The sequence below is a fragment of the Anastrepha ludens genome, chromosome 6, assembly GCF_028408465.1.
Source record: "Anastrepha ludens isolate Willacy chromosome 6, idAnaLude1.1, whole genome shotgun sequence".
Taxonomy (NCBI): Eukaryota; Metazoa; Arthropoda; class Insecta; order Diptera; family Tephritidae; genus Anastrepha; species Anastrepha ludens.
The window spans coordinates 114,718,919-114,745,775 of NC_071502.1; the positions used below are offsets into that span (position 1 = coordinate 114,718,919).

A 26,857-nucleotide genomic window follows, 5' to 3' on the forward strand; every position below is an offset into this window, starting at 1 on the left:
ACATACATAGATACTTATTGTATACATTCTTGAAACGCTATACCAAAAACGGTGTTGACAAGCAAAGTTAATAAACTCATTAAAATATTCACTCGCGTGTTTACAAAAAAATCTAAGATCAGCAAGCCTCGTGCTGATTGCCTCATCAAAAATAAAAACCAAATTTTAAGTTCGTGGGTAACTGCTTTCAATCCAGGCAGAAAAAGGAGTCTGCTAAAACTCTAAAGCCTTAACATGGATAAATTTTGCTTTGAATGGTTTGTGAAAGTTCGAAATAAGACCACTTTCAGTGCATCATCTTGCTGGCTGGAATGTTTAAAAAATCAGCGTAACAATTCGTACTTAAGCGGACAGATATGCCTGTAAACGGCCATATTTTCCCTGATTTTCATTGAAATTATTTAAAATGAAGAAGTACATATATTTTTTTCAAAATTGGCATACAGTTTATTAATACATTAAAATAATATAAACAATTTTTTTTATTTTAATCATTTAAAATGGCAACGTAACTATACCTCTCCCAACGCGGAGCTGGGTTGACGATCTATAAGAAATACTTAAATTTACGCTCTAAAAATGTTTTGGCATATTCTTAAGGGATTAATTAACATTTTATGAAAAAACAAATTTTTTTCTTTCGAAATTTTACGGGTATCTGCCCCCTTAATTTCGTACGATTTAAGAGAAACCGCTGGTGCGACTGGCTTGTTTGAATTTTTCTGCATTGTCCGATAAAACATTTGTATTGAAAGCTAGAAAATGCAAGGTGGAAAATAGCTAAGTACGTCTTTTTGATTTTGGAAAAGCTGCAAATCCTCAAGCATTTCGCAACACTTATTTGAATAGTTTACCTGTTACGTAGCGATCAAATAAAAAAGGCTTGGATGACGTCTGAATTGATGACTGATTTTCTAATGCAATTCGATAGAAAAATTGTACTTCAAGCACAAAATGTCTTGCTATTGCTATGCAATGCGCCTTCTTATTCGCACGCTCTTAAATTTATAAATATTGAAGTTATTTTTCTCCCAGCTAAAACAACTTCTTCCTGTCAGCCTCTGGATCAAGACGTTATAAAGAAACTTTAATTTCTTGTAGAAGTCGTTATTTTTAAAACTAATTTTGCAAATGCAAATAAAAAATTAGAGTAAAAAATTGTTTCAGAAAAGCCGATTTTATAAAAACAGACATCCCTAATAACGATAGCGGTAGGAACGCAGAAGATAAATTTCCACTACCAGCAGCTGTTCAGTTCTCGGACATTATTAGTCCAGTTCAGAACTAAATTCAAGTTAACATCAAAAACTATAGCAATTTAGTTATTGAAATTTTCATAAGTTGTGAAAATATAGAAAATATTAATACTGCCATAGCAATTATTTCCCAAGAATCTCAGACCAACTCGTCTGAAGATTTATTAAAGTGGAAATGAGATTGACGACAAGTTAAATGCATATAAAGAGTATTATTAAGCTATAACAAAATTAAAAGCTTACTTTATATACAGGGCGGCGCAAAATTAATCATCTTATCGAAAAATTATAATTTTTGCAAATGGCGTCGTATGTCAATCATATTTGACTCTTGTGCTCTACACAGCTGTAGTACACAAACAGACAAGCGTAAATACCCCAATAAAGTGTTCCATTACTTGAAATCATTTTTTTGTTATTTAGAGCGCCACCTTTTTTCACAGCGAGGTGTTGAATTGGCTGCTGATATTCCCATAGCCCAAGGATATTTGAATACCTTGCACGATAAAATTCGTTTTTTTTTTAAATTTCTTCTAAAAATATATTAATAAGACTTCTGTTAAATAATTAAAAATAAAAAAATTGGCGCATAAACTTCTGTTAGGTGCTTGTCCGAGCTCCTCCCAGTATTTGTGGCGTGCGTATTGATGTTGTTCCACAATTGGAGGGACCAACAGTTTTAAGCCGACTGCGAAAGGCAAAGTATTTTTTTTTATGGCTAGATTATTCATGACAGAAATGCACTCGGAGGTTTGCCTTATTTTGGAAGTGAAACTGATTAACGACTTTTTCTACACTTTTCTCATAAGCGCACAAATTTGTTAGTCCCCTAAGTATCCGCTTAAAAGAGAGTGCGCTGCAGTCACATTCATACCACGGATTCATTTTCTTGTTTAGAGCAATTACTTTTTAGCCCACCCTCGTAAAATTTTTTTTTCCTAAATTCCAAGTAATTAGCATATACATATGTAAGTTTTGCAGTAATTAATACCACTATTTTTTCAGAAAAGCACCTCTTCACAAGTGTGTTTCAAACCATCTACTGTTACCCACCTCTAAACGCACAGTTATATCTAATTATATAAATCCTGGTAACTGTCGATTACTTACTAGATATTCAGACAGAGTGTTGTGAAAATGATAATTGAGTTGTTGGTAGATTTAACAGATAAGTGTTTTCCATTATTTATAACACCTTGAGTTACGTTTAATAATAAAATGAATAAAGAAGCTATATTTGCTTACTTTAAATGTCAGGTGTTTTATTTAAAGCAAAATTTGATGAAAAGGTGATGATTTAATGAAGCTTAATGTAGCAAACAGTAAAGCAAACCTAATCGCGTAAAAAATTTAATTAACAACTCACTATTTCCTGGACTTATACAATTTTATGCTCCCTCATTTCTGATTAATCGTTTGGCAAGTTACCGCTTAACTCACGCTCTCTTTAAGTATATAAAAAATAATAATTACTATGTAAGAATGCATGTAACTATGAGTGTTGAAGTATTCATGCATTGAATTTCGTTTGCAAAGCTCCAAAGTACTAAAAATTACGCTCTTCGTATCGCATTTTGTTTTATTTGCGTGTAACTGTAAAAATGTGCGCTTATTCTTATTTACTAATTTTCATTTTTTATTACTTTCTCAATTCTTAGGTCATGAAAATTGCACATTCCATCATGACCTCGAACTGGATCACAAACCTCCTACGCGTGAGGCTCTTTTACCCGAGTTGTCGCGTTCTTATCGCCTCTTGCTGAGTGGTCTGGGTGAAAATCCCGAGCGACAGGGCTTGCTGAAGACACCCGAACGTGCGGCAAAGGCCATGTTGTTCTTTACGAAGGGTTACGACCAGAATTTGGAAGGTAAGTACGCCTAAAAATTTTATGTTATTGCTAATTTTTTTCGGTTTTTAAGTCATTTAAAGATCGTTTGAGAAGTAAGAAAAAAATCAGAAAATATTTTCATTTCTGAGGTCACTTTAAATGTGATATTTTCTATACTAATATTATAAAGAGGAAAACTTTGTTTGTTTGGTTGTAATGAATAGGCTCAAAAACTACTGGACCGATTTTAAAAATTCTTTCACCATTCGAAAGCTACATTATCCACGAGTAACATAGATTATATTTTATTTTGGAAAAAAATAGGGTTCCGTAAGATATTTGGATTTTTCGGACACAAACTGAAAAAAATCTCATATATAAAATAAAGTCAACTTTTTGTGTGTGTTCGCTAACCGGCCGTGTCTTTGCACCGAACTAAACCAAACTTACACACATTGTTAAGAAGGTATTGAAGATGGTTTCCGTATAGTTTGGATACCTATTGGTGGATAGGGTTCGAGATATAGGTCAAAACGTGGACCCGGGTAACCTTCGGATGTGTATGTACAATATGGGTATCAAATGGAAGCTGTTGGTGAATGCTTTAGTTCAGAGTATTTTTCATGCCGCTCCGTGAGTAGGGTCTCGAGATAGAGACCAAAACGTGGACCCTAGAATGTGTTTGTACAATATGGATATCAAGTTGAAGCTGTTGGTGAATGCTTTAGTACAGAGTATTTTTCATGCCGCTCCGTGACTAGGGTCTCGAGATATAGGTCAAAACGTGGACCCGGGTAACCTTCGGATGTGTATGTACAATATGGGTATCAAATGAAAGCTGTTAATAAGTGCTTTAATACGGGGTAATTTTCATACCTATTGATGACTAGGGTCTCGAAATATATGCCAAAACGTGGACCCGCCGTGTCTTTGCACCGAATTAAACCAAACTTACACACATTGTTAAGTAAGTATTGAAAATGGGTTTCGTAAAGTTTGGTTGTAATTCGGAGCACTGGCAACGGGTACAGCGTTCTTTTGAACCAGCCATAATGTCGCTTACTTTTTTAACGCTCGGGGCGGAACTGAACTGTCAAATTGACAGTGTGAGTTACAATGTGTCAATATTTTTTTCTGATTTGGATGCCATAAGGAAAAAACGTAAGCGCAACATGTAAAAATTGTTTGTGAATTTTTTTGGAGTGGATTTTGGAAGAGTGAATAATTTCTTACGAAATTTGAGAATTTAATGTGAAATCCGAATGAAATTATGTGTTCGTGGAAAAAAAAAATTTTTTCGTGTTTTTTTTTTTTAAATATAAATGGATAGTGGTTAAAAAAGATCCAATGCTTAATAAAACATATAAATTGAAACGAAAAATTCATGGATGATCAGGAAAAAAGACGATTGTTTCTTAGTTATTCATATGCGTTGATTTGAAATTTAAAAACAATCTTCTTTTTTCCTGATTTTCAATTTATATTTTATATTTACTCAAAAACAAATAGAAAAACAAAAAATATTGTTTATGCCAACGCGCTTGAATGAAGAATAAAGAAATAAATAATATGAAAACCATATATTTTCTGTTCTAAACCATATCTATTCTATTTTAGTGTGCCCAGCGAAGGGGGCCGGGTTTGCTAGTGTATATATAAATATGTATATCTGAGGAAGACTTTACTCAAGAAGTTTTGTGTGAAAATTAAGTAGTTTTAAGTAAATTTTATTAAAAAAATATTATTTTATAAAAAAACATTTACTTTTATGAAACAAAAAAATTTACTTTTTTATAAAATTACTTGTTTTTTTAAGTGTATGGTTTCTCTTAAAATGTTAAAAAACTGCATTCGTTATTTAAAGTTTGTCCTTTCGAATGACTATAACCCCAAATATTGTAGAAGCTTGTGAACAAATTGTTGTGTAGATATAATTAATATTTAAAATTTAATGAAAAAAAAACTAGTTTTTAAAATAGTTTCTCAGCAGCCAGGTTTAATGTCATTAACTCGAGATGCCTATATATGGTAGCTCCGAATGTTTTTGAGAAGATCTGATATTAGTCAAGGCGAACTCATTAACAGATTTGCCTTGCCATTAGTGCTCGGAGCTGTACATACATGTAGAAGGTGGCGCGAAATGAATCATCCTATCGAAAGATTTTTTTATTTTTATTTTGCAAATGGCGTCGTACGTCAATCTTATTTGACACTTGCGAATTAGGCAGGTGCAGTTTAGAAATAGACAAGCAATGGAGCGCGTAAAGGTAAAAATAAAGGTGTCCATCACTCAAAATATTTTTTTTTTTAAATTTAGTAAAAAAGTTATTAAAAAAAGACGATTAATTTTGCGCCGCCTTGTGCATGACCAGATAATGGCACTGAAACACATGAAGGCATTCCAGCTCTGCAAATGTTCATTGAGTTAGCAATAAGGATAAAGAATAGCAGAGGCCAAAATAGCTAAGGCGGTTAATGGCGAAGAATAAGAATACTATTATTATTAGATGCATTTGGTATGTGCACACATGCACTTATACATGTGCATAGTATATCCTTTACTTGGGCTTTAGTTGGGCTTACGTTTTATTCTCTTCTTCAAACACTGTTGTTGTTTCTGTGCTACATTTTATTAACATCGACGCTGTGTATACTAAAGAGCACCTCCTACTTGAACATACATAGTTTCGTAGCCTCTGTTATATCTCTTCTTAGCTGTGTGTATGTGTGTATACGTGAATGTGCGCTTTTAGCCACTTACGCCCACTCAATTCACTACTATTCAGAGTTAATGCGGCGTAAAGTAGTTAATTGTGTGACCATCTTGTGTATGTCAAGCTGTCAATGTCAACACAAATACGCAGAACGAGGAATGTTAACTGGCAACAGAGGTTTGCTTAATGCATCCATGAAGTAGCGTTCGTTTTTTATGAGTGAAATATGTAGCAAAGGCGTTATGTAATGTGCTTCTTAATCATAACATCGTGTATATTGCTTTCATACTATTATTATCATTACAGATACTCTTTAAATTTATGTTAAAAAAATTCAAATAAACCGAAGCAACTTTTGTAGAAGGCATGAAACACCAAATGATAGAAAAACTATCTGCCGTTCGGTGGCTGCATAAAACTGTAGGCCCCTTCATTTGTGGACTGTAGTTCCTTCAATTTGTGGGAAAAGACGCATACCACAAATAGTAGTAGGGTGTAATTATATGTATATACTTGTATATAGCGAAAGGCATTAATTTCTAAAATATTTAATATAATATATTTAGGTTAATTTCTTGCCGAAAGTTGAGCGATAAGAAATATATTTGCATATAAAAGTCCATGCAAAATAAAAACTGCTTATACACTTCATCCAACGCTGTTTTAGTTTGTTGATCTCTACTGAATAATAGGATTTGTCCAAGTCTGAAAAATAGTCATTCGATTCTGCCAGCCATTTCTTCAAAATGTGATAGGTGTCCCGAGGGATCCGACTAAGCCAAGTCTGGAGAATAGTGGTGATGTGAAACGAGTTGGAAACCTATTTCCATTCATTTGTGCCCACAACTGCGCGCAAGGCGCGAGCTAGTGCGTTGTCGTGAAGGAAAAGGAAAATCACTCGACTGCGATCACTCGATTCAAACGAATGCCAAACAAAAAGAAATAGACAGATCTGGCTGAAACTTGGTGTATGTTCTTCCAAAAGATTCTGCTAACTAAACATAACCCCGATACGCGCCAGTAGTGGCATTTCTCTGACTGTGCACCATTGTGAGGTGTACTACCTAGCAGACCGTTATTCGGCTCTGAGCGAATTTGACAGATATGCCGACGTCACTCGTTTTGTGTTTCAATAAGCTAAAGCTAAAGCTAAATTTTGTGAAACACAAAACGAATGACGTAGAATCCAAAGTTCCCCTCAACATTTTTGTTTCACCATACCTAACGAACAAACCTGGTGTCTATCATCCTTGACTGTGCACGAACTTTTCAAATGACCCTCACAATTCTCTACAGCAACAATAAATTAGAAATGGAGACCGCCATGTTTGTATGTATAGTTGACACTGGCTTTTTTTCTCCACAATTAAGTGGATATTAGCTATTGTATTTTACTAAATCCAATTTTTTTTCATATTCAAAATTTCAAAATTCATATTAAAAATAATAAAAAGCAATACAAAGAGGACTATTTCAACACGCTAATGCCACAGAGTTAGCGCTTTAAGTGTTATAAATGTCATTACGGATAATTACAAGGAGTTTTCTACGAACGAAACCTGTCTGTAAATTTTTTGATAAATTAAATAAATGAAATTCTTTGAAACGGTACACATTTTTTCGATAAATAAGTGTTTTTTATTTGCATTAAACAAATTTATTTCATTATTTTCATTAAATTAACAAAATTTATTTCATTATTTTCATTAAATTAACGAAATTTATTTAGCTCTCGCACAGCCCATTGCATGGTTATGTTTAGAATCAATTTAATCATTGAAATCATAACAATTATGGTATTAAATTTTTAATTATTTGATTTTATTACTTATACAAGGTGGCGCAAAACTAATCATCCAATATTGTTTTTGAATAACTTTTTTTGAATAAAAAAATTGATTTGATTATGGAAATCCTTATTTTGACCTTTATCTTGCAAAAATTATAAGTCTTCCGATAGGGGAGATTAATTTTGCGATACTTGGTAGTAAGCACTCTATACCAGCCGATAATTATAAGCGAACCAAATAATCTAAATACATGCATTAAAGCTAAGTTAGAAGCTAATTTTATGTTATGTAGTATGGAAAAGCACACCGAGACGCAGACCACAAATAGGAGGGGGAGCGCGGCCAAACACTTAATAGAAGTGTACGCGCCAGTTATTTTTGTTTAATAAAAATAATAAAAAAATACGCAAAATGCCGTAAATTCTTTCTTTTCGCTTAAGTTTGAGAGAAAAATCAAATAACCCAATTTAATATCCACTTTTGCTTAGTATGTCATCTCATGCGGTTACTGAGAATTTTGCAAGGCATTCAAACTAGTTTCTGCCATTCTTTTTACGCAATTTTCTGCATTTTTGGTACTTTCCTGGCAGCTAAAATTCCCAGGCTAATTGACTCATCGTCAAGAAACTGGTTGCGGCGTCAGAAAAGGAAATCCCCATGCTCTGGACCACAAGTGAGTGCATGCAAATGAAATGTCACTAGCACACACATAAATACACAAGTAAACTTCCACAAAACCAGTGGGAATTGTCGCTTGACAAGAAAGTGGGTATTTTACACCAAAAAAGAATAGTGCAAAATTGGATAAGTAAATAAAATATTTTTGTTAATGGGTCGAGCGTTATGAACGGCGAACCAGTGTTTGACACAAAAATCTGTTGAGAAATGAAGATCTTATGAAATACAAATTTTCTACAAGCATCCCTACATAAGCGCATGTACGAGAACTCGCAGGTTTGTAGAAATGCGTATGTATGTATGTGCATGTGACAATATGCTTAAAAGTAGACATAGTCTTTTATGTGCATAAATATGTATGACAGCTACTCATTAACGAAACGAGTTATTGGCATTTAACGCTAATAAAAATTGTTTCCGCAAAATAATTAACACTAATGAGAGACAATTTGTTTAACAAATGATTTCAATAGGTGATCACTGATCAGTATGTATTAGGAGTGGGATTATTTTCGAATAATATTCGAATAAACATTATTCGAATAAAACGAATAATACTATTCGTTTCAAATAATTCGAATAGTTCATTATTCGAATATCTTACTATTCGAATACCTCACTATTCGAATACCGTACTATTCGAATACCTCACTATATATTGATTTATATCAGCGAGAAAATGCTTTTAAAAATATTGTATAAAAATTACATTGGCTCTTCTCATGGTGCTAATCAGTTTTTCTCGATTTTTGAACATTGTGATTTTTTGATTTGACCGCTTCATGTTTCAATTAGCTAATATGATAAGATTTCTTTGGTATTGTTCTTGATAAAACATCGACAGGTATACATACTTATATGTATGTGCATAACTAAATATGCATAAAAACATCAGAGTGTTTCTAAAAAAATATTTGGTTTTCCCTCGTAACAATTCTTGTGTTTAGACGCCTTAATATTAATATTAGGGTGGCCCGCATCGCACTTTTCAATTTCCCATATAATTTGTATGGAGAAATATGATTTCACATTTTCTATGTCCGCATCGTATTATACGATAACGGATCGAAATAATGGTTTTCTCTCAAACGATAAATATGGAGCCTTAAAGTCTTCTTTTGCTTAATCTACAGATTCAGAAGTTATTCAAGGTCCATAATAGGATAGAATTATATACTTATTTATGTACACATGCAGATTGCTTTGAAATTGGATTGATGCGCAAATGCATGTGTGTATGTATCTATGTATGTATGTAATTTCAAAAAATTACGCTATAGAAGAAATAAAATTGTCCCCTTAGTATTAAAATAGCCTATAAATTTTTTGATGTTTTGAGAAAATGAATTTCAAACTTTTTGTCGAAAGTAGCTCTCACTCAAATCTCGTTATGTCTGTAAATATTTATTATTTTTTGACTGACGTTTTGACCCACTTTGTGGAACTAGAATTTGACAAAATTTTGACCACATATAAAATCGACGATGGAGAATCCAAAAATTCAATAAAAAAATAATAGCCTATGAGCACATTGGCTATTGTTATACTAAGGGGACGAAATAAAAATATCACTTACTTTTTGTTGCTAATGTGTGTACCTAAGCTCGGTATTGAACAACAGATACATGACATATGTATATGTACATGTGCCTACCCTGCTGAGTGGTCAATTGTTATTGTGACATAGGAATCCAATGCCCTTGAAGTCCAACCATCTGTGGTCAGAGCTATATGTGGCTCAACCTTCCCAATGATACTTTGAGCTTTGACTAATTCATCAGAGTACAAAGCCTCAATTCGTTTTCGAATGGTTTTCCGACAAGGAACTTTGTACCCTGGCTCCAAAACACGCTTTAACGATCTAAATCCTTCATTTTCAACAAAGGATGTCGGCAGCATATCCATTGTTAACATTTTCGTTAACGCCTGGGTAATTAGTTCTTGGCGGTCTTGGGTAATACTTGTGGAACTGCTGGTTGAAGTACTAACCCGTGACTGCCGCTTCCGGTTTGGAGGCAAAATTCCTTCTGAATCATCTGTAGCACGGCTGCTCGAAGGTTCCGGTTGATTATCAACTCCATAACTGAGTTTATGCTTAAAGTTATAATGGTTCCATAAACAAGTGGTGGATCCCATACATTTCAGCATATCACCACAATAATTGCAGGAGGCCTCACCGGTATTTTCCACGATTGTAAAATGTTGCCAAACTTTGCTTCTGGGCATTATTATTATTTTTTTTTATTTGTCTTGATTGATGATTCGATTGGCTGAACGTTCTTGCTTGAGGTTCTTGATTGTTAATGAGTGATCTAAGCGCGGGATTTAAAGAAATACAAAGGAAATATGTATACATAAGCCCCCCAACTAAACTCAACCCAAAGAAAAGTTTGCCTGAAATGTCCATCTATATATTTCTCATCGCCAGTTATCTAAGCGTATGCATGGTCGTAGGACTGTCTGCACTCGTTTATCGGGCTTAGTTCAGTCAGTAGCAGGTAGAGTATATGAGTATATGTATGTGCATATAATAGTACTGCGAAAAGCAAAAAACCTATAAGAAAATAATTTCACGCCTCAAGCAAGAGTAGTCCGCTAATCTAAGTAAATATTTACCAAAATATGAAACAAAAACAAAGCGCCGACACAATAAAAAGTAGGTAGTATTTTCATTTAATATAAGCCTTTGCGTGGTTTTTGAATTTGCATACATAGGTGCATGCACTTGTACAGAAACTGATTAGTAGTCCGCTAATCTAAGTAAATATTTACCAAAAATATTCGAATAGTGAAGTATTCGAATAGTGATGTATTCGAATAGTAAGGTATTTGAATAGTGAGGTGGTATTCGAATAGTAAGGTATTCGAATAGTGAGGTATTCGAATAGTGAGGTATTCGAATAGCATTATTCGAATAAACGAATAAAAAATTCGAATAAATATTATTCGAATTACGAATACCTCTCGAATAAAAGATTTTATTATTCGAATAATTTTTATTCGAATAGTCCCACCACTAGTATGTATGAGTACTTAAAATCAGATAGCAATCAAAGTCCGGCACTCATACAACAGAAATTTTGATTTCTGGCAGTCTATCGGTTTTCCTAGGTAGGTGTACGCATGAGTCGATCCCAAGAATGATAGGAACAGAGGGTGCGTAGCGTCACTTTTGCCAAGTTGTTTGCCAAGTTGTGCAGTGTTGCCAACCATTTGCTCTTCGCAATAAATTTAGTGCTTTTTTATGTATCAAAATGCGAAAATTTTTAAGTTGGTGTTTGTTTCTTATTTTTAATTTAAAGCTACCGAAACTATAAGTTAAAAAAAACATGATTATTAAACAAAAGAATGTTAAAAAAGGTCACTCTGAGAAGATTTTAGTGTTAATGAAAATTTGTTGGTACTTATAAAATTTGATCTCTCAACTCTTCGTAACATTGAAAACCTTTTTACACATTTTAAAAAGCGTTTGAATTTACTGAATGCGTATTAAAACCATAGAGGTGTAATCGTTTTTTCCGGTCCTAAATCCTTAGTGGGACATAGGGCGTCAAGAGGTATATTCATAGTTAAATAAGCAACAAAATACCAGAAAATACTGAAGAAACCTTAACGACATTTTTACAAAAAGAGTACCTTTATCTTGTTACATAACCTCAAAAATAGCAAAGAAGTCGTTCACATTTATTTAAAAAAACGCACATCTTAAAGACAATTTATCACGCATACAAAGTTTTTTAAGTAATTCAATAAAAATTTGGTATTTTAATTTCTTTAAATGGGCATTTAAGTGCTTTTTAAATCCAAAGCTAGGCAACACAGCAATAGCTAGAGAGAGATTTGACTGCTGAAAGCAGTAGAACACCAACAACAACTGCAATAGCGGGCAATGTGACCAATGTTAAAAAAAGTAAAGCTAAATAAAACTGAGTGAATTATTAAAAAATATATATTTTACAAAATTATGATATAAACATTACTTTTAATAAGAGCAGGCTAGAAAAAAGTCATGAAGAAAGAACTAAGACTCCAAAACTAAATAGCAAAAAAAAATCCTAAATCAAGTTACGAAAATAGTAATCTGGCCATACTGGTGCTCAACGATGTAACTCATTGTCAAATTCGCTGAGTGCACAGTAACGGCACCACGATAGGCGCCATCTCATTATTCTTCCCATCATGAGTCGATCCCAACAAAAAATGTGATGTAATATCTCAAGAAACTTGGTAGCAACTTGGTAGAGACGACTGTTTAGTTTAGTTTAGTAGTAAATAATAAATAAGTAAAGAATTTATTTATAAATATTGCCTCTTACATTTCAATAATTTATACAATAATTAATTTAAATATATAAATACATAAAGAAAGAAATAATACATTTGTGGCAATAACAATATTGTCTGTCACAGCTCAAATTATTCAATTAATCAAAAATTAAATCTGCAATAAGAAAATCTCTGGAGCGTAGGACTGAGCATATAAAGCAAGTTAGTATTTTCCAATTGTGGCCATTAAGTATCATATATCTATTACTTCTGCTTCATTTAGCTTCGCTGCGTTTAGGTATCTTGTTCTGATCTCCTTCAGTACCGGACGTCTTCCTAAGAAGTGCTGCATATCTTCTTTCTGGTTTAAATTGCAGAGGGTGCATATTTTCTAAGCATTTCCATACGTAGTTGCATTCAGCTTCAGTAAACCACATCTTGCTTTGAAAATTGTCGTAATGTCAGCTAGTCGCATATTTTCTTTAATATATGCTACCCCTTTTGAGTAGTCTAAATGTTTACAAATTCGCGTCGCGCTTGACTGTGCTTTTTGCCTTGCCATGTTGAGATCTTTTGTTTTCATTTTAGTAAGAAGTTGCTCACAAACTTCAGACCGAACTCCATTCCCATGTCGCTCAGATGCTTAAGCCAAAACACATTTTTACTTAAGATGCCTTGTTTTAGTTTGTGTGGGAGTCTGTTGCAATTGTATTTATAAATGGTGTTCCAGATATACTTCATGTGTAGCTCTCAAGAATAAATGTGGCTATCTTCACAGATTCCATTCCTTCTGGAACAAATTCCATTTTGATTTTAATGAAATCAATGGTTTCGCTAAAAAGTCGTTCCATGTGCAATTAAAACTAGCTTTTGCTGAAGTATTTCTGGCTTCTAAGTGCTTGCCCAATGCCATTTTGGGTGTGAGAATGACACCAAAATATTTATATTCCGCCACCAATTTAATTTCTTTATCTTGGTACCACCTTTTTTCTGCCTGGGAAAGTCGTCCATCTCTTCTAAAGACCATCATCTCCGATGTATTTGGGTTTACTTCCATATTCCATTCGGCGCAGTATTTCTCCAGGTTATTAATCATGGATTGCATGACCTTAGGGTTATCCGCCAGGATAACAATATCATCGGCATAAAGGAGAAGACGTATATTCATGCCTTCAACTAATAGTCCACCTTCCAAATAGTCGTGCAAGTCGTTTAGATATAAAGTGAACAATAATGGCGACAACAGACATCCTTGTTTCACACCAGTGCAGGTTTCAAAATAGTCGGATACTTCTTTTCCCGTCCAAACTGCAAATCTAGTATTCTCGCAGATATTTTCTATGAGGTTCGTTATGTAATGCGACTGTGATTTTTAACACCCCAAGCCATATTTCAGTTACCATTGATATTAGAGATTTGGAAAAAAATATTTAAAACCATATGTCGAGCATATAAAGTGCGGTTCCACACTTCTTTACTGGTTTTTAAATTTAAAATGGAACCATTAAAAAAAAAACAAATATAAATAAACGCACATTTATGCATATAAAAACTCACTTGAAATGCAAAAACCGGCTTTGGTGCCCTAAGAAGCTAAACAAAAAACTATCTTCTTAAAAAACCAAGTAGTTCAAATTATGTAGACAAGTCTTACAGAGCAATTATGCCGGTTTCGTTTAGGTTAGCAATCAGGTAATAAGCGGCGAAGAGCAAAGATACAGCAGCTGGATACCTGTCAAGACAATCAGTGAATTTATTACGATTTTATAAATCCAATTTGTAAATCCACCTTGAGCGAAAATTCAAATATTTTTTAATTTGATTATATACAAACATATGTATGTATGTATGTGTCTCAAGCGCGAAATTTTATGGCTGAATTAAACATTTATGTTAGCATCAATTTTGTTCGGTATTAAAAATATATTTTCTTTAACAAATATATAGTAAAGAGAAACGTGACGTCACAGTAGGGAAAAATATAGAATATAGAATATTTTTTTTTTGCTTTTTAATTAATTTAATTTTATGTAGGGAACCTGCTACCTAAATGTTACGTAAAGCTAGGCTGGTTTATTTGCGTCCAGCGAGCACAACTTTTGATTGCTTTTTAACTTAGAGTGGCCAGAAACAAACAGTTCGCACACGTGTTCCATCGATTTTCGGACCAAAACCAGTAAAACTGACAAATAGCGAAAAAACTCTCACAAGGGGGAAAAAAAGGAAATTAAACGAGAAAAAGTGCTACAACGCCGAAAACCAAGGATGATAAATAACCGGGCTTGGTCATCCGAAGCGAAATTGTGAAAGTAACTTCGGCTGTCGCTTCACCAGGAACTCACCAGCAAAATTCTGCCCGATCTTTTAGTGTAGTAACACACTCATCCAATCACTTGTTGTTGTTGTTGTAACCATATACTTAGCCCTGTCAGTTTTACGTAGATCACCACCGGTCGTCTTCGTCTAGCTCATCTAACAGGAAACTTGCTATTTCGACAGGTTGCGTCCAGAGGGAAAGGTGTGTTAGATGAGTGGGTTTGATGGGGCATGTGAAAAGGTGGTTAGTGTCGTGCGGAGTGCCTTCACATGCTGGACATAAGTTTAGTATGTCGGGGTCAATTCTGGATAAGTAGGAGTTTAACCTGCTACAGGGTCCAGAACGTAGTCGTTGTTCAGACGACAACAAAGTAACACAAGGCGCCTGCATTAAAGGTGATGATATCAGACCACTTTTTGTACATTGGAATGTCACGACAAAAGAAAATAAGAAAAGAAAAGATCGAACTGCGTTGAACAGTTAACACGCTAAAAGCATGCGAATGGAACGACTTTTCGTTATTTCATTTGGTGCTGGTATCCGAATGTCTACGGCGATAGAAAAAAAAAAAACAAATTAGCCCGTCTCCTAAAATCGCCTTGAAGTATGAGTGCTGATTGCGTTGATTTCTTTCGTATATCACCAATACAATTGTAAACAAATCGGCGTCATAACCCTCATTACGTCACCGAATCAGCTGATTCCCTCAAAATTGCTGAGAGCTGGTTAACGGTCTGATGTTGGCCCCACCTCTACGTTCTATACATCGTGGTCAAAAAACAATTCTCCTGCAAATGAAAAAACATCAAACGGGTTGTTTGAAAAATTTTGAAATTCTTAACTATAAAATAGTTGTTTGGGTATCAAAACATTTTCTGAGAATTTTAATCGGAATACTCAAAATCATAAATTAAATTTTAAGGCCCTTAACTGCAGGTGTATCACAATTAATTGATTGAAAATTTATGAAAGCATTAAAAAAATTGTTTAAAATAACGCCCAAGTAAATTCAGCTACAATGTGTAACGACAGTCAGTTCTACGTAACCAAAACTTATATCCGGCCAACGATTGCCACTTCAGCAGCATTCCCCGTATATGTATGGTGAATGTTTATGCACAATACAATAACAACAATTCGTAATCTAGAAAAGCCACTAAAAAGTTTTGAATATTTTGAACCTCAAGGAATGCTCTACCCGTAATTGAAACAGAAAATCTGTATCTGTCACTCAACCTTAGAAAATGGCGACATGTCGGCATTATAACTTTTTGAATAATCCATTCCTTAAAGGGTCCCGGTGGTCTAGAATTTTCAAAAAATCTATTTTTTTTTCGACATCTCGAAAGTATAGGCTTTTAAGAATATACTGTCAAATTTTTGGAAGGATTTCCCAGTATTTTCGATTCTACAGCCGTTTTAGCCGGTAGAGCTAGATTCATCACGCGGCCACTCTCAAAACTGTAAACTCAGTTATCTCGAAACTACTTTTTTCGGCCTGATGTTGTAAAAAAAATATTCAACCAAATGGTCTGAAATTTGCCTTGTTGTTGTATGTTGTTCATAGCATCAATGGCTATCGCCCGTACTAGAATCTTATTATTATTTCAATTATTTCGTATTTTTTTTTATTAAAAAACTTAAAAAACCCCGATTTTTAGAGTGTGAAATTCAAAACCATTCGCCAATTCGTCAAATTTTTTTTATTCTAGTAAGGGACATAGCTACAGTCATACTGGTTGATAATTTTTTTGGTTTTTGTGATTCAGATCTAAGATTTAAAAGTATTAAAATTAAATTTTTTTTTTAATTTTTGCATGTAAAAGAAGTTAAATAAAAAGCCTAAAAAATTTTAGTATTGTTTTTAATTTTTTTTTTTTTTTTTAAATTCATAAAAATACCCTAAATTTTCGAATAATGTACAACAAGTGGTTGGTGCAAAAGAATGTGTAACAACCTACGCCCACTACCAAACCCAAATTTAATAGCAGCCCAGCTACATCTGCGGATGGGGTGTGATTTTCGAGTTATACTTATTCAAATACCTAATTGGGGAAAATACATCGGTGCACACTGTTAAGGCAGTCAAAAGTTGGAGTTTGCGCTCATTTCAGTCTATGTCCATGTGTGCTGCTCTCTCTTCCTTCTCTCACTACTGTGGCTTATAAGCTCAACAAATCTACTGTTTTCATAAATTCTATCAGTTCTAAGACATTTTTTGTTATACAGTTTTTTCACTTCTCGAACCAACCGAAAATAAATAAAATAAGCTTGGCCACAGTGGCATGCCTTGGTGAGAAAAGTCAATAAGCGTGAGAAGAGTAGCTGCGCAAAATTAAAGGTTAACAAAATGCTTTTGCTGTTTTTGTTTTTCTTGCTGTTGGATGTTGATGAGTTCGTAACTTTTCTGAACCTTTCTTTAACAAGTATGTATGTATGTACTTTATTTATCTTCTTTACATCTCTTTCTGACAGTAAATTACATAAATTACCGGTGGATATTTGTGTATATTTATGCGCATAGTGATTGCCTTTTTGATGAATGCAAATCAGTTTAAGAAGGGAAAAGAACAAATTGTGGGTGGGGAATTCTTAGGTAGCAAAAAATATTGATTTATTCTTTAATGCTTTCAACTGATGGGAAAGTGCCACGTAATTTTTTGTTAATGCTGAAAAAGAAAAGTTTTTTAAAAATTTAATTTTAATTAGAATCATAAAAAAAAATTCCGGACAATTTCCGTAATGGCGCACTACAAAAAAATTTTTAATGAGGCAAAACTGCAGGTTCTAGGAAGCCAATTGGCATCGCTGCTTCGACTGATTATGCAATTTTCGATGATAGTGCGCGAAAAATCGAATGGAAGGTTGACTGTGGGACACGTAGCATATGTATATGAAACTAAATATCATCTGTGTAATCTCCTTTGATTTGGGAAAACAAAAAATCGGTTAAAATGGCGCCGTAACCCTCGGTATTAACTGAGACTGCCCTGTTTTATCACTTATACCAAAGCATTGACGCGAGCAGATCTCAATGGCACAGCAATATTCAGGATGAATTCGTACAAGGTGTTAGCAGTCAACGCGCATTTACTAAAGGTGGTGGAACTCGACCAACAACCATGTTTTGTACGTTGATTGTCACGGCAAAGTATTGGAAAAGTAGAAAACAAAAAATTAATTCGTCTTCTGTGCTGACAGCTACGTGGACACGGCGAAAGAAAAAAACCAATCAGCTGATTTACCAACGCCACCTTTAATAGATTCGCCTTGGTAGCAGTAGTACAAAACAAATTTAGATGCATTTTGTTTTTGCCATTTGGTGGTTTGAATAGAAAAATCTGGCTGATTACTTTGTACAGGTTCCATGCAATGTGAATTGACTACTGAAGGTGGCGTCTTCCCAAAACTGTTACTTTATTTTTCGCGATTTTGACAAGTCTGACGTCAGGTCTCTTACCAATACAAGACAAACAAACGAAAGGAGGAGAAACTGCATGTTGGTGAAAATTCAGTGAATGGATTGGTAATATTGGGATTTATGACATTTAAACTAAACGAACTAATGAAAACGGAGTGTCGCGTGTTATATTGCGAAAGCATGAATTATAAAAATACCTCCAAATTCAGTTTTTTACCGTGGCAGGAGAGTATGTGCGTATAATTTCTTGTGTTTGTTTGTTTGTTTCCATTGCTTTCGCCAACTCTTCTTCTTCACACACAAGTAATTTCCCTTCCTTTTGCTCGTTTATTCATGGGCTCTGACGACAAAGCGAATTCGGAAGACGCAACTTTGTATTCTATCATCCTTGGGTTCCATGAATCCCACGAATTTTCCACATATTTCACGAATTTCAATCAGAATGGCGAATCTATGCAAAGTGGCAGAAATGAGAAAAGAATCTATGCATCAGCTGATTGGTGCCTGCTTGTCAAAGTGAGAGTATTTGTATCTTCTCTCCCTCTGCCTCTTCGTCCTTAATTTGAAATTTCATAATGGTCCACCACATTGTGGTATTTTTGGAATAGATGATAGAAACAGATCACCTTCACATTCAAACCACCAAAAAGAAAAACATTTAATCAGCTGTTCTGTTAGCAACATCTTATAAAAATATGGCAATATTAGTGTGAGAGTTTTCTAGAATTTGATTCCAGATGCCGCTGCCAATTAGTTAGAAATTTTTTTTTATTATAAAGGGTTTTCCAATAAGAGGTGTTATTTTGATTTTTTCCCGTAAAAGATCAATGGTTTCGTTGCTTGTGTGGCACGTAGAGCCGTCTTGTGGAAAATCAACGTTGTCCAGATCAATATCATCCACTTCCGGACATAAAAAATCATTAATCATCTCTCGATAGTGCAATCCATTCACCGTAACTGTTGCTCCAGCTTCATTTTCGAAAGAGTAAGGCCCAATGACTCCGCCGGAACATAAACCGCACCAAACAGTGACACTTTGAGGATAGAGAGGCTCTTCAACAATAACTCTTGAATTTTCTGATCCGACAATTTTCCTTGTTGTCGAAACCACCGAGGTGGAAATGGGCCTCATCACTCAACATGATTTTTCGATGGAGTTTCGGATCATTTTCATGCATTTCAACGACCCACTCAGCAAAGACACGACGTTGTTGATGATCGGCCGGCTTGAGTTCTTGTGTTAAGTGGACCAAATCTTTATAGAAAATACGGTAAAATGACGTTTGTGGAATGCCTAATTCCAAAGAACGACGAGGAATGGACAAATCTGGGCTTTCTTCAACACTTTCGGTTACACCAGCAATATTTTCGGCTGATCTTGAGCGACGTGCACGGGTCTTATTCTTTACATCACTAACTTGTCCCAACAGCTCGAATTTTTTCACCAATTTCTGTACTACGGTTCGACAAGGTGCTTCACGATGACTCAAAAATGTTCGAGTTTTACGAACCGTTTCTGCCAAATTTTCACCATTTTCACAGTGAATTTTAATAATTTCAATGCGTTGTTTAAGCGTTTATCGTTCCATTTTTATTAATAGCGTAGTTTCTACTTGTCAAATATCAAAAAATTACTGCTTCAAAAGTGACATCTACCGAAGCAACAATAGCGGGCTATTCAAAATAACACCTGTTATTGGAAAACCCTTTAGTTATTCCCATATATTTGGTAAATAAAATGTGTGCCTTTCATTTATCCATTCCCTTGGAAGCATTTGAAATTTTATATAATATGTATAAATTTTTGTTTCTGACCTTTTTTTTATATCTTGAAGGCAATGTACTTTCATTTCATATTTGAATTTATAACCAAAAGTTAGCTTTATGTGACACGTTTACAAAATAAACGCATGCATGCATACATATGTACACAAATATTAATTGACGCAAAAGAACGCTACAAATCAATATTAATTAAAAATCTGAAAAATAAAAGAAAATATAAAAACTGGAATTAGTTAAAATCTAAAAATCGCTCAGTACAGACCAAAACAACCGGTTTTCAAACCTGTTCAATTTAACGTTTTACAAAATATTTGCCGTTTTTCATGTTTTGTAAGTACATACGAGTATATGACTTTTGCTCCAAAAATACAGTATTTTACAACAAAAATGCAACTAGTTGTCAACATAAATGTGTAATATGAAGAAAACGCCTATGTTAAGTTGCATTTGTTCAGGTTTTGAAAGGTCAAATAGCTCACGCTGCCAATTTGCTAGTAGACATTCCAACATACATACACACAAGCATTAGATACACTTAGTAATGTCTACTTCTATAAATTTTAATTCTGACTAGTTTAACACGTTGGCTGCCACGTATCACCGGTGATCACAAAAAAAAACCTCCCCCAGGTGCCAAGTATCACCGGTGATCACAAAAAAAATCTACCCCCAGGTGCCAAGCAAAAAAAGTCATGTTCCCGTTTGAATTTTAACGAGATATTTTTACCAGGAATAAAAGTCACGCTCCTGACGCGTATGAGCATGTTTTTGTTCTGTGTTCACTGGTGACCACTTGCCGTTTTTTAAAACGATTCTTATTTTTTTTTGAAATGTGATCACCGGTGATCACATTTCGAACAAGTAAATCAAAATAAATCAGTATCAAACTTGAGTTCATAGCGAGCAGTTGGTTACAAATTACAGTGAAAAATAGTGAAGTGAAGTTGTGAAGTTATGAATTCCGAGGAAATACGTGATGCGTTGAATTCAATGGAAAATTCCAGTGGTAGTGGTGAGGATTTTAGTCCAGATGAAGATGAGTACATCCCAGATTCAGGCAGTGATACAAGGAGTGATGACAGTATTGATGAAGACCTCGATGTTAGTGCTACAAATGTTAATAATACTGCAGATGAAGAACAGACGGAAACTACGACAGCATGGACCTCGCCTGCTACCGGAGAGACTTTGAAGAATTTCGAAGAATTTACCAATTCACCCCAGGTTTTGCAATACGATGCCGGTACGCCATTTCAATATTACAGAAAGTTTTTGACCGATAAGATATTGGATATTATTGTTGAAGAGACAAATAGGAATGCAAACTCTCAAGTAACTGGCATCGGTACTCGCAGCAGCAGTAGGATGAATATGTGGAAAGATACTGATCGCCAGGAGAGAGCTACTTCCATCCTGGCCATAGTCATGTATATGGGAATGGTAAAATACCCTGCAATAATCGACTATTGGAAACCAAGCACATTGTTCAAAAACGCATTCGTCCCACAAGTTATGGCTCGTAACCGGTTCCAGATCTTGCTCAAATTCATTCACTTGGCAGATAATGCCCAGTCCTCTGAACCAGTGTCAAAAACTTATAAAGTTGACAAGGTCTTGCAGGAATTGATTCTGGCCTTTAAACAAAATAGCGCGCTCACCTCCGCAGGGAAAACACTTTTTAATAACGTCGACAGAAGCAACAAAGGATGGTAGGCGCAAGAGACATCGTTGCGGCATGTGCTATTCAGAATTAAAGACGACAAACTCGTCGTCAGCCGCCAGGAAGAAGGCCAAACTAGTGGCAATATACTGCACCCAATGTCGAGCGTCACCATACCTATGTCTTAAACATTTTCAACAACTACATTAAAATTAAAAACAAAAAATATAGTTTTTTCTGTTTCCAGAATTGAATTGAATTTTCTCATTTTTAATTTCGTATTATTTCAAAACTTTGTATTTTACTATGAAATAAAATATTTTTTCTTTTAAAATACACTTTCATTTTTCTCAAAACTCCTTCCGTTAGGGTCCCAGCCCCTAAAATCTAGGGGCTTAGGCGTGTATCACTGGTGATACATTTGCACCTGGGGGTAGTTTTTTGAAATGATCACCGGTGATACATTGTCACCTGGGGGTAGGTTTTTGAAATGATCACCAGTGATACATTGGCAGCCAACGTGTTAAGCAACAATACCAAATGGGCATTATTTCTAAATCTATTGCTCTTCAAATTTTACGCATGCCGGCTACGATTATTACAGTTCTTGTCTTTGTAACATACAAGGTGAAGTCCAAAATAAACAAGAGTGAGCTAAACTACAAACGGCAGGAGCTTTGTACTGATAACTTCGAGTTTGATAATTCAAAATAGTCCCCTCTGCACAAGTCGGTACAAGCCTTTTGGATGGCCTCTACGGACGCAAAACGTTTTCCTTTCATGGCCAAATGCAATTTTCCGAATAGGTAGAAATTCAGAGAGCCATAACAGGCGAATACGGTGAGTGATTGATGGTTAAAATGCGATTTCTAGTCAAAAAAACCGCTCATGACCTCTGGCGCGGATCTGTACAAGGTGGCGCAAAATTAATCACCCTAACGGAAAAATTTAAACTATTGCAAATGGCGTCGTTCGTCTATCAAGCAAAGGAGCGCGTAAAGGTAAGAAAAAAAGATTCCATCACTCAAAATATTTTTTTATTCAGTGAAAAAGTTATTCGAAAACAAAATTGAATAATTAATTTTTCGCCACTTTGTGCAAGCTATGTTAGTTTTTTGTTACATTTTCTTTAAAATATACAAAAAAATCTTAAAAAAATATAAATATAAGTATGAATATTGTTATAATCATGATTATTTATATTAGTTATGATTAATTTATATATATACTAGGATCGTCTATACGTCGAAATTTGACGTTATTCGACGTAATGTAAATGCGGAGAGCAAAATTTAGTCAGATAGTCATAAAAAGTATTTATAGTCATAGAAAAAAGTTGAAACATATATAAATGGATAGCTTATGTTGAAACTTTTTACATGATATACATATGTGAATAGATGTAATATAGTAAAATTAAATGTAAAAAATATCCCATTTTACCTGTATTAAGCGATCCTATATTTGTGTATTTCAAATATCATAATTTTTAATTTCATGTATTACGAAAAAAAAATTAATTTTTTTGAAAAAACATAATAAAAAATAATCATTAATTAATCCATGACCATCATAACTTCGGAATCAAATTTATAATAGTATTGATTCACAATATATGATATAAGTTTCCAGTTGTTTCATCAACTTTAATATCACGATACATATTATAACATGATATATCATAATACAGGTAAAATAATGTGATTAATTTTACCTGCACCTATTCACTTATGTACATTGTACAAACCGTCTCCACATATGCTATCCATTGGTATGTGTATCAACTTTTTTCTCTGACTATAAATACTAAAAAAGGTACGACAAAATTTTGCTCTCCGTATTAATATTATATATAGATATATACATATATATACATTTCCTTGTTCACTCCACTTGGGAGCAAGGGCCTCGACAAGCCTTAGTCTTGTTTTGGTTTCGTTAATCTATTTTTGCTTTCTGGCAGGGTAGGTGATTAGCCTGCCGCTAATAAATTTATACATACTCATATAATAATATATATAATAATTTCCATCACACAAAATCCTTTTTGTTATTTGGCAAAAAATGTATAAAACAAAATCAAAAACTAGATAATTAATTTTGCGTCACCTTGTGCAAGCTAAGTTAGATTTTTGTTACATTTGGTTTAAAATATACAAAAAAATATTATAAATATTGTAATTTTTTTCATTTAGTAAAAAAATCAGTCAACAACAAAATTGGATGATTAATTTTGCGCCATATTGCATATTAAATAGTTATTTTTTACAATCCATAACATCTCTAGCGGTACTCTTATCGAAAAATTATTTAATACTAGCCCAAGAAAATTCTTTTTGTTTTGTTTTTCAAAACGAATTTTTGTTTTTGTTTTAACTTTGCCTTATAGAAATTTTAAATTTTAATTTATAACTTCTATATCCTATTAAATTTAATAACAATTGGATTTTGTTACTGAAAACGATAATTTGAATCTATCGCTCGATTATCAAAATCGGTTTACATTTGACTTATTTAATTTGGGTTGATTTTGAATAAAATAAAATTTTTTTAGGAAATTATTGTCATTTCTCTTTATTATGACAATATTGGTATGGCTTAATTACGTATGGAACAAAATATCGGCCAAATCCTCCATCCGATGGTTCAAATTTTCGATGGCGCTGAGGCATAATTGAGGTTCTATGCCATTAATGTGCCGAGTTATCTCATCCTTTAGCTCTTGAATTGTTACTGGCTTATCGACGTACACCTTTTCTTTCAAATAACCCCAAAGAAAGAAGTCCAACGGTGTCAAATCACGGCCAATTGACATCGCCGCGACGGCAGCCATCAAATTTTTCGCGCAAAAGAGCCATTGTTTCGTTAGCTCTGTGACAAGTGGCACCGTCCTGTTGAAACCACGTATCGTCCACATCCATATTTTCCAATTCGGGCCATAAAAAGTTCGTTATCATCTCACGATAGCGAACACTATTCACAGTAACTGCCTGACCGACCTCATTTTTGAAAAAATACGGCTCAATGATGCCGCCGGCCCATAAACCGCACCAAACAGTCACTCTTTGTGGGTGCATTGGTTTTTCGGCAATCACTCTTGGATTAGCATTCGCCCAAATGCGGCAATTCTGCTTATTGACGAATCCACTGAGGTGAAAATGTGCCTCATCACTGAAGATAATTTTCTTCGAAAATTGGTCATTCACTGTTACCATTTCCTGCCACCATTGTGACCATTGACGACGCCTGAAATGGTCAAGAGGCTTTAGTTCTTGAGTCAATTGCACCTTGTAAACTTGTAAATGCAAGTCTTTATGCATAATGTTCATCAACGACGAGCGTGAGAGGTGCAATTGTTGGGCACGACGACGAGTTAAGGTGGACGGCTCTTCAACCACACTATCGCGAACAGCAGCAATATTTCTGCAGTACGAGCTGTACGAGCATGTACTGGTGTTTTCACATCAGACCCGGTTTGCTCAAACTTTTGCACAATTTTTCCGATTGTACGCACATTTCGACGATTAAATTGACCGAAAAAATCACGAAGTGCGCGATATGCATTTTGATTTGAACGCCCGTTTTCATAACACTGCGTTACAAAAACGAACTTTTTTTCTGTCCTGTGAACCAAATATACTTTTTCGAAAAGGGGAGAAAAAATAAAAATACACGTGTATCGGCGATTTTCATGTACACGTCAGAATTTTTTTTATGTATAAAATATAGAGCTCGTAGTCCGCCTGTGTGAAATGGATAAATTTTTAACCCTTTTTCCGTGATCCAATCGCGCTGAATTTCTGCAGGCAGAGTCGTGGAAATGTTTTTATTATGTAAAATTAAAAAAAAAATTTTATCAATTCTCAGATTATCTTGAATTTTTTTTTTTTTCTATTGTACATTTTCGGCATAACTTGAAGGGACTCCTAATTTTTAAACAACTTATTAACCCTTTCGCGATATTGTTGCCATATGGCAACAGTAAACTTTAAAAGGCAGTCAACACTCTCTTGTAAAAAATATCAACTTTTTTGTTCCATATTTTCAAAAATTGAAGTTTAATAGTTAAACAGAAATAAAATAAATAATAACCCGCCATTATATGTCGGTAATACAACATTTTTAAAGAAAGCCTTCTGGCATATAGCACTTCACTCTGAAATTTGTGTTTTGCACTTTTAGATTTTTGAGGCATTTTGGGCAAATGTTTTCAACAATTTTTGAATAAAGTATGTAGAAAAATGTTCAATCTGTCATTTGGCATATAAATATTTTTTCGCTCGCAGCTTTAAAAGCTGTGCTAACTTTTAAAACTAAGCTTGTTGCCATATGGCAACAAATTTCTCGTAAGGTGTTAACTTGCATTAGATTGCAGAAGAAGTTTATTTGTGATTGAAATTGGTAGCAGAATATTATTTTGCGGAATATTATTTTCAAATATGGCAAGAAAAATTAGCGACAGTGTTATAGAAAAGATTTTGGAGAATTTCGAGGACTCAGATCTCTCAGACTTTAAGGATTCGGAATCGGAAGAAATATTAGAGGATTTATTTGAGGCATTTGACAATAATGAAACTTTTATGATGGAGGAGCTTAGTCGTCCAGGTCCGTATGATATAAGCATTACAAATATCAACGGGGAATGTAATGACGAACTAGTTTTGGATGAAAATGGCTCTAGCTCAGAAGCTGGTACTTCGAACTATCAACCAAAACAAGTTAATGAATTTCGATGGAAAAAGACTTCGTGGGCTCCTCCTCAAGCTGAGTGTTATTCAAGTAACGCTGTAAAACTTTCAGTACAGTACTTTTTGGAGTATTTTACTGTAGAATTTTTTGAAGAAGTAGTGCAGGCGACAAACCAAGCCTCTCTTTTAAAAGACGGTCGACCATTTAACTTAACGAAAGAAGATTTTTTTAAGTTTCTTGCTTTGGAGGTTATGATTGGGACAATTGGTTATCCCAGATTGTCTATGATCTGAACAGTGCCCACAGATATTCCGGCATTTCGTCAAAATATGACAAAGAATAGATTTCATTCCTTGCGAAACAACTTGAAGTTCACAACAAGTGATCCAGGCAATGACAAACTTTTCAGGATTCGTCCATTAATAAATATCTTTACTAAAAAGTTGTGTACT

General features: G+C 34.3%; 1 protein-coding gene across 3 annotated transcripts in view; it reads left to right on the forward strand.

Moving 5' to 3' along the window:
• LOC128868822 (GTP cyclohydrolase 1) overlaps positions 1–26,857 on the forward strand; it is a 75,436-nt gene that overhangs the window by 34,790 nt on the left and 13,789 nt on the right. For all 3 annotated transcript variants that reach the window (XM_054111357.1, XM_054111355.1, XM_054111356.1), the window contains one exon: positions 2,915–3,124. In XM_054111357.1, the coding sequence (XP_053967332.1) occupies positions 2,915–3,124 (210 nt within the window). The remainder of the gene's footprint in view (positions 1–2,914; positions 3,125–26,857) is intronic.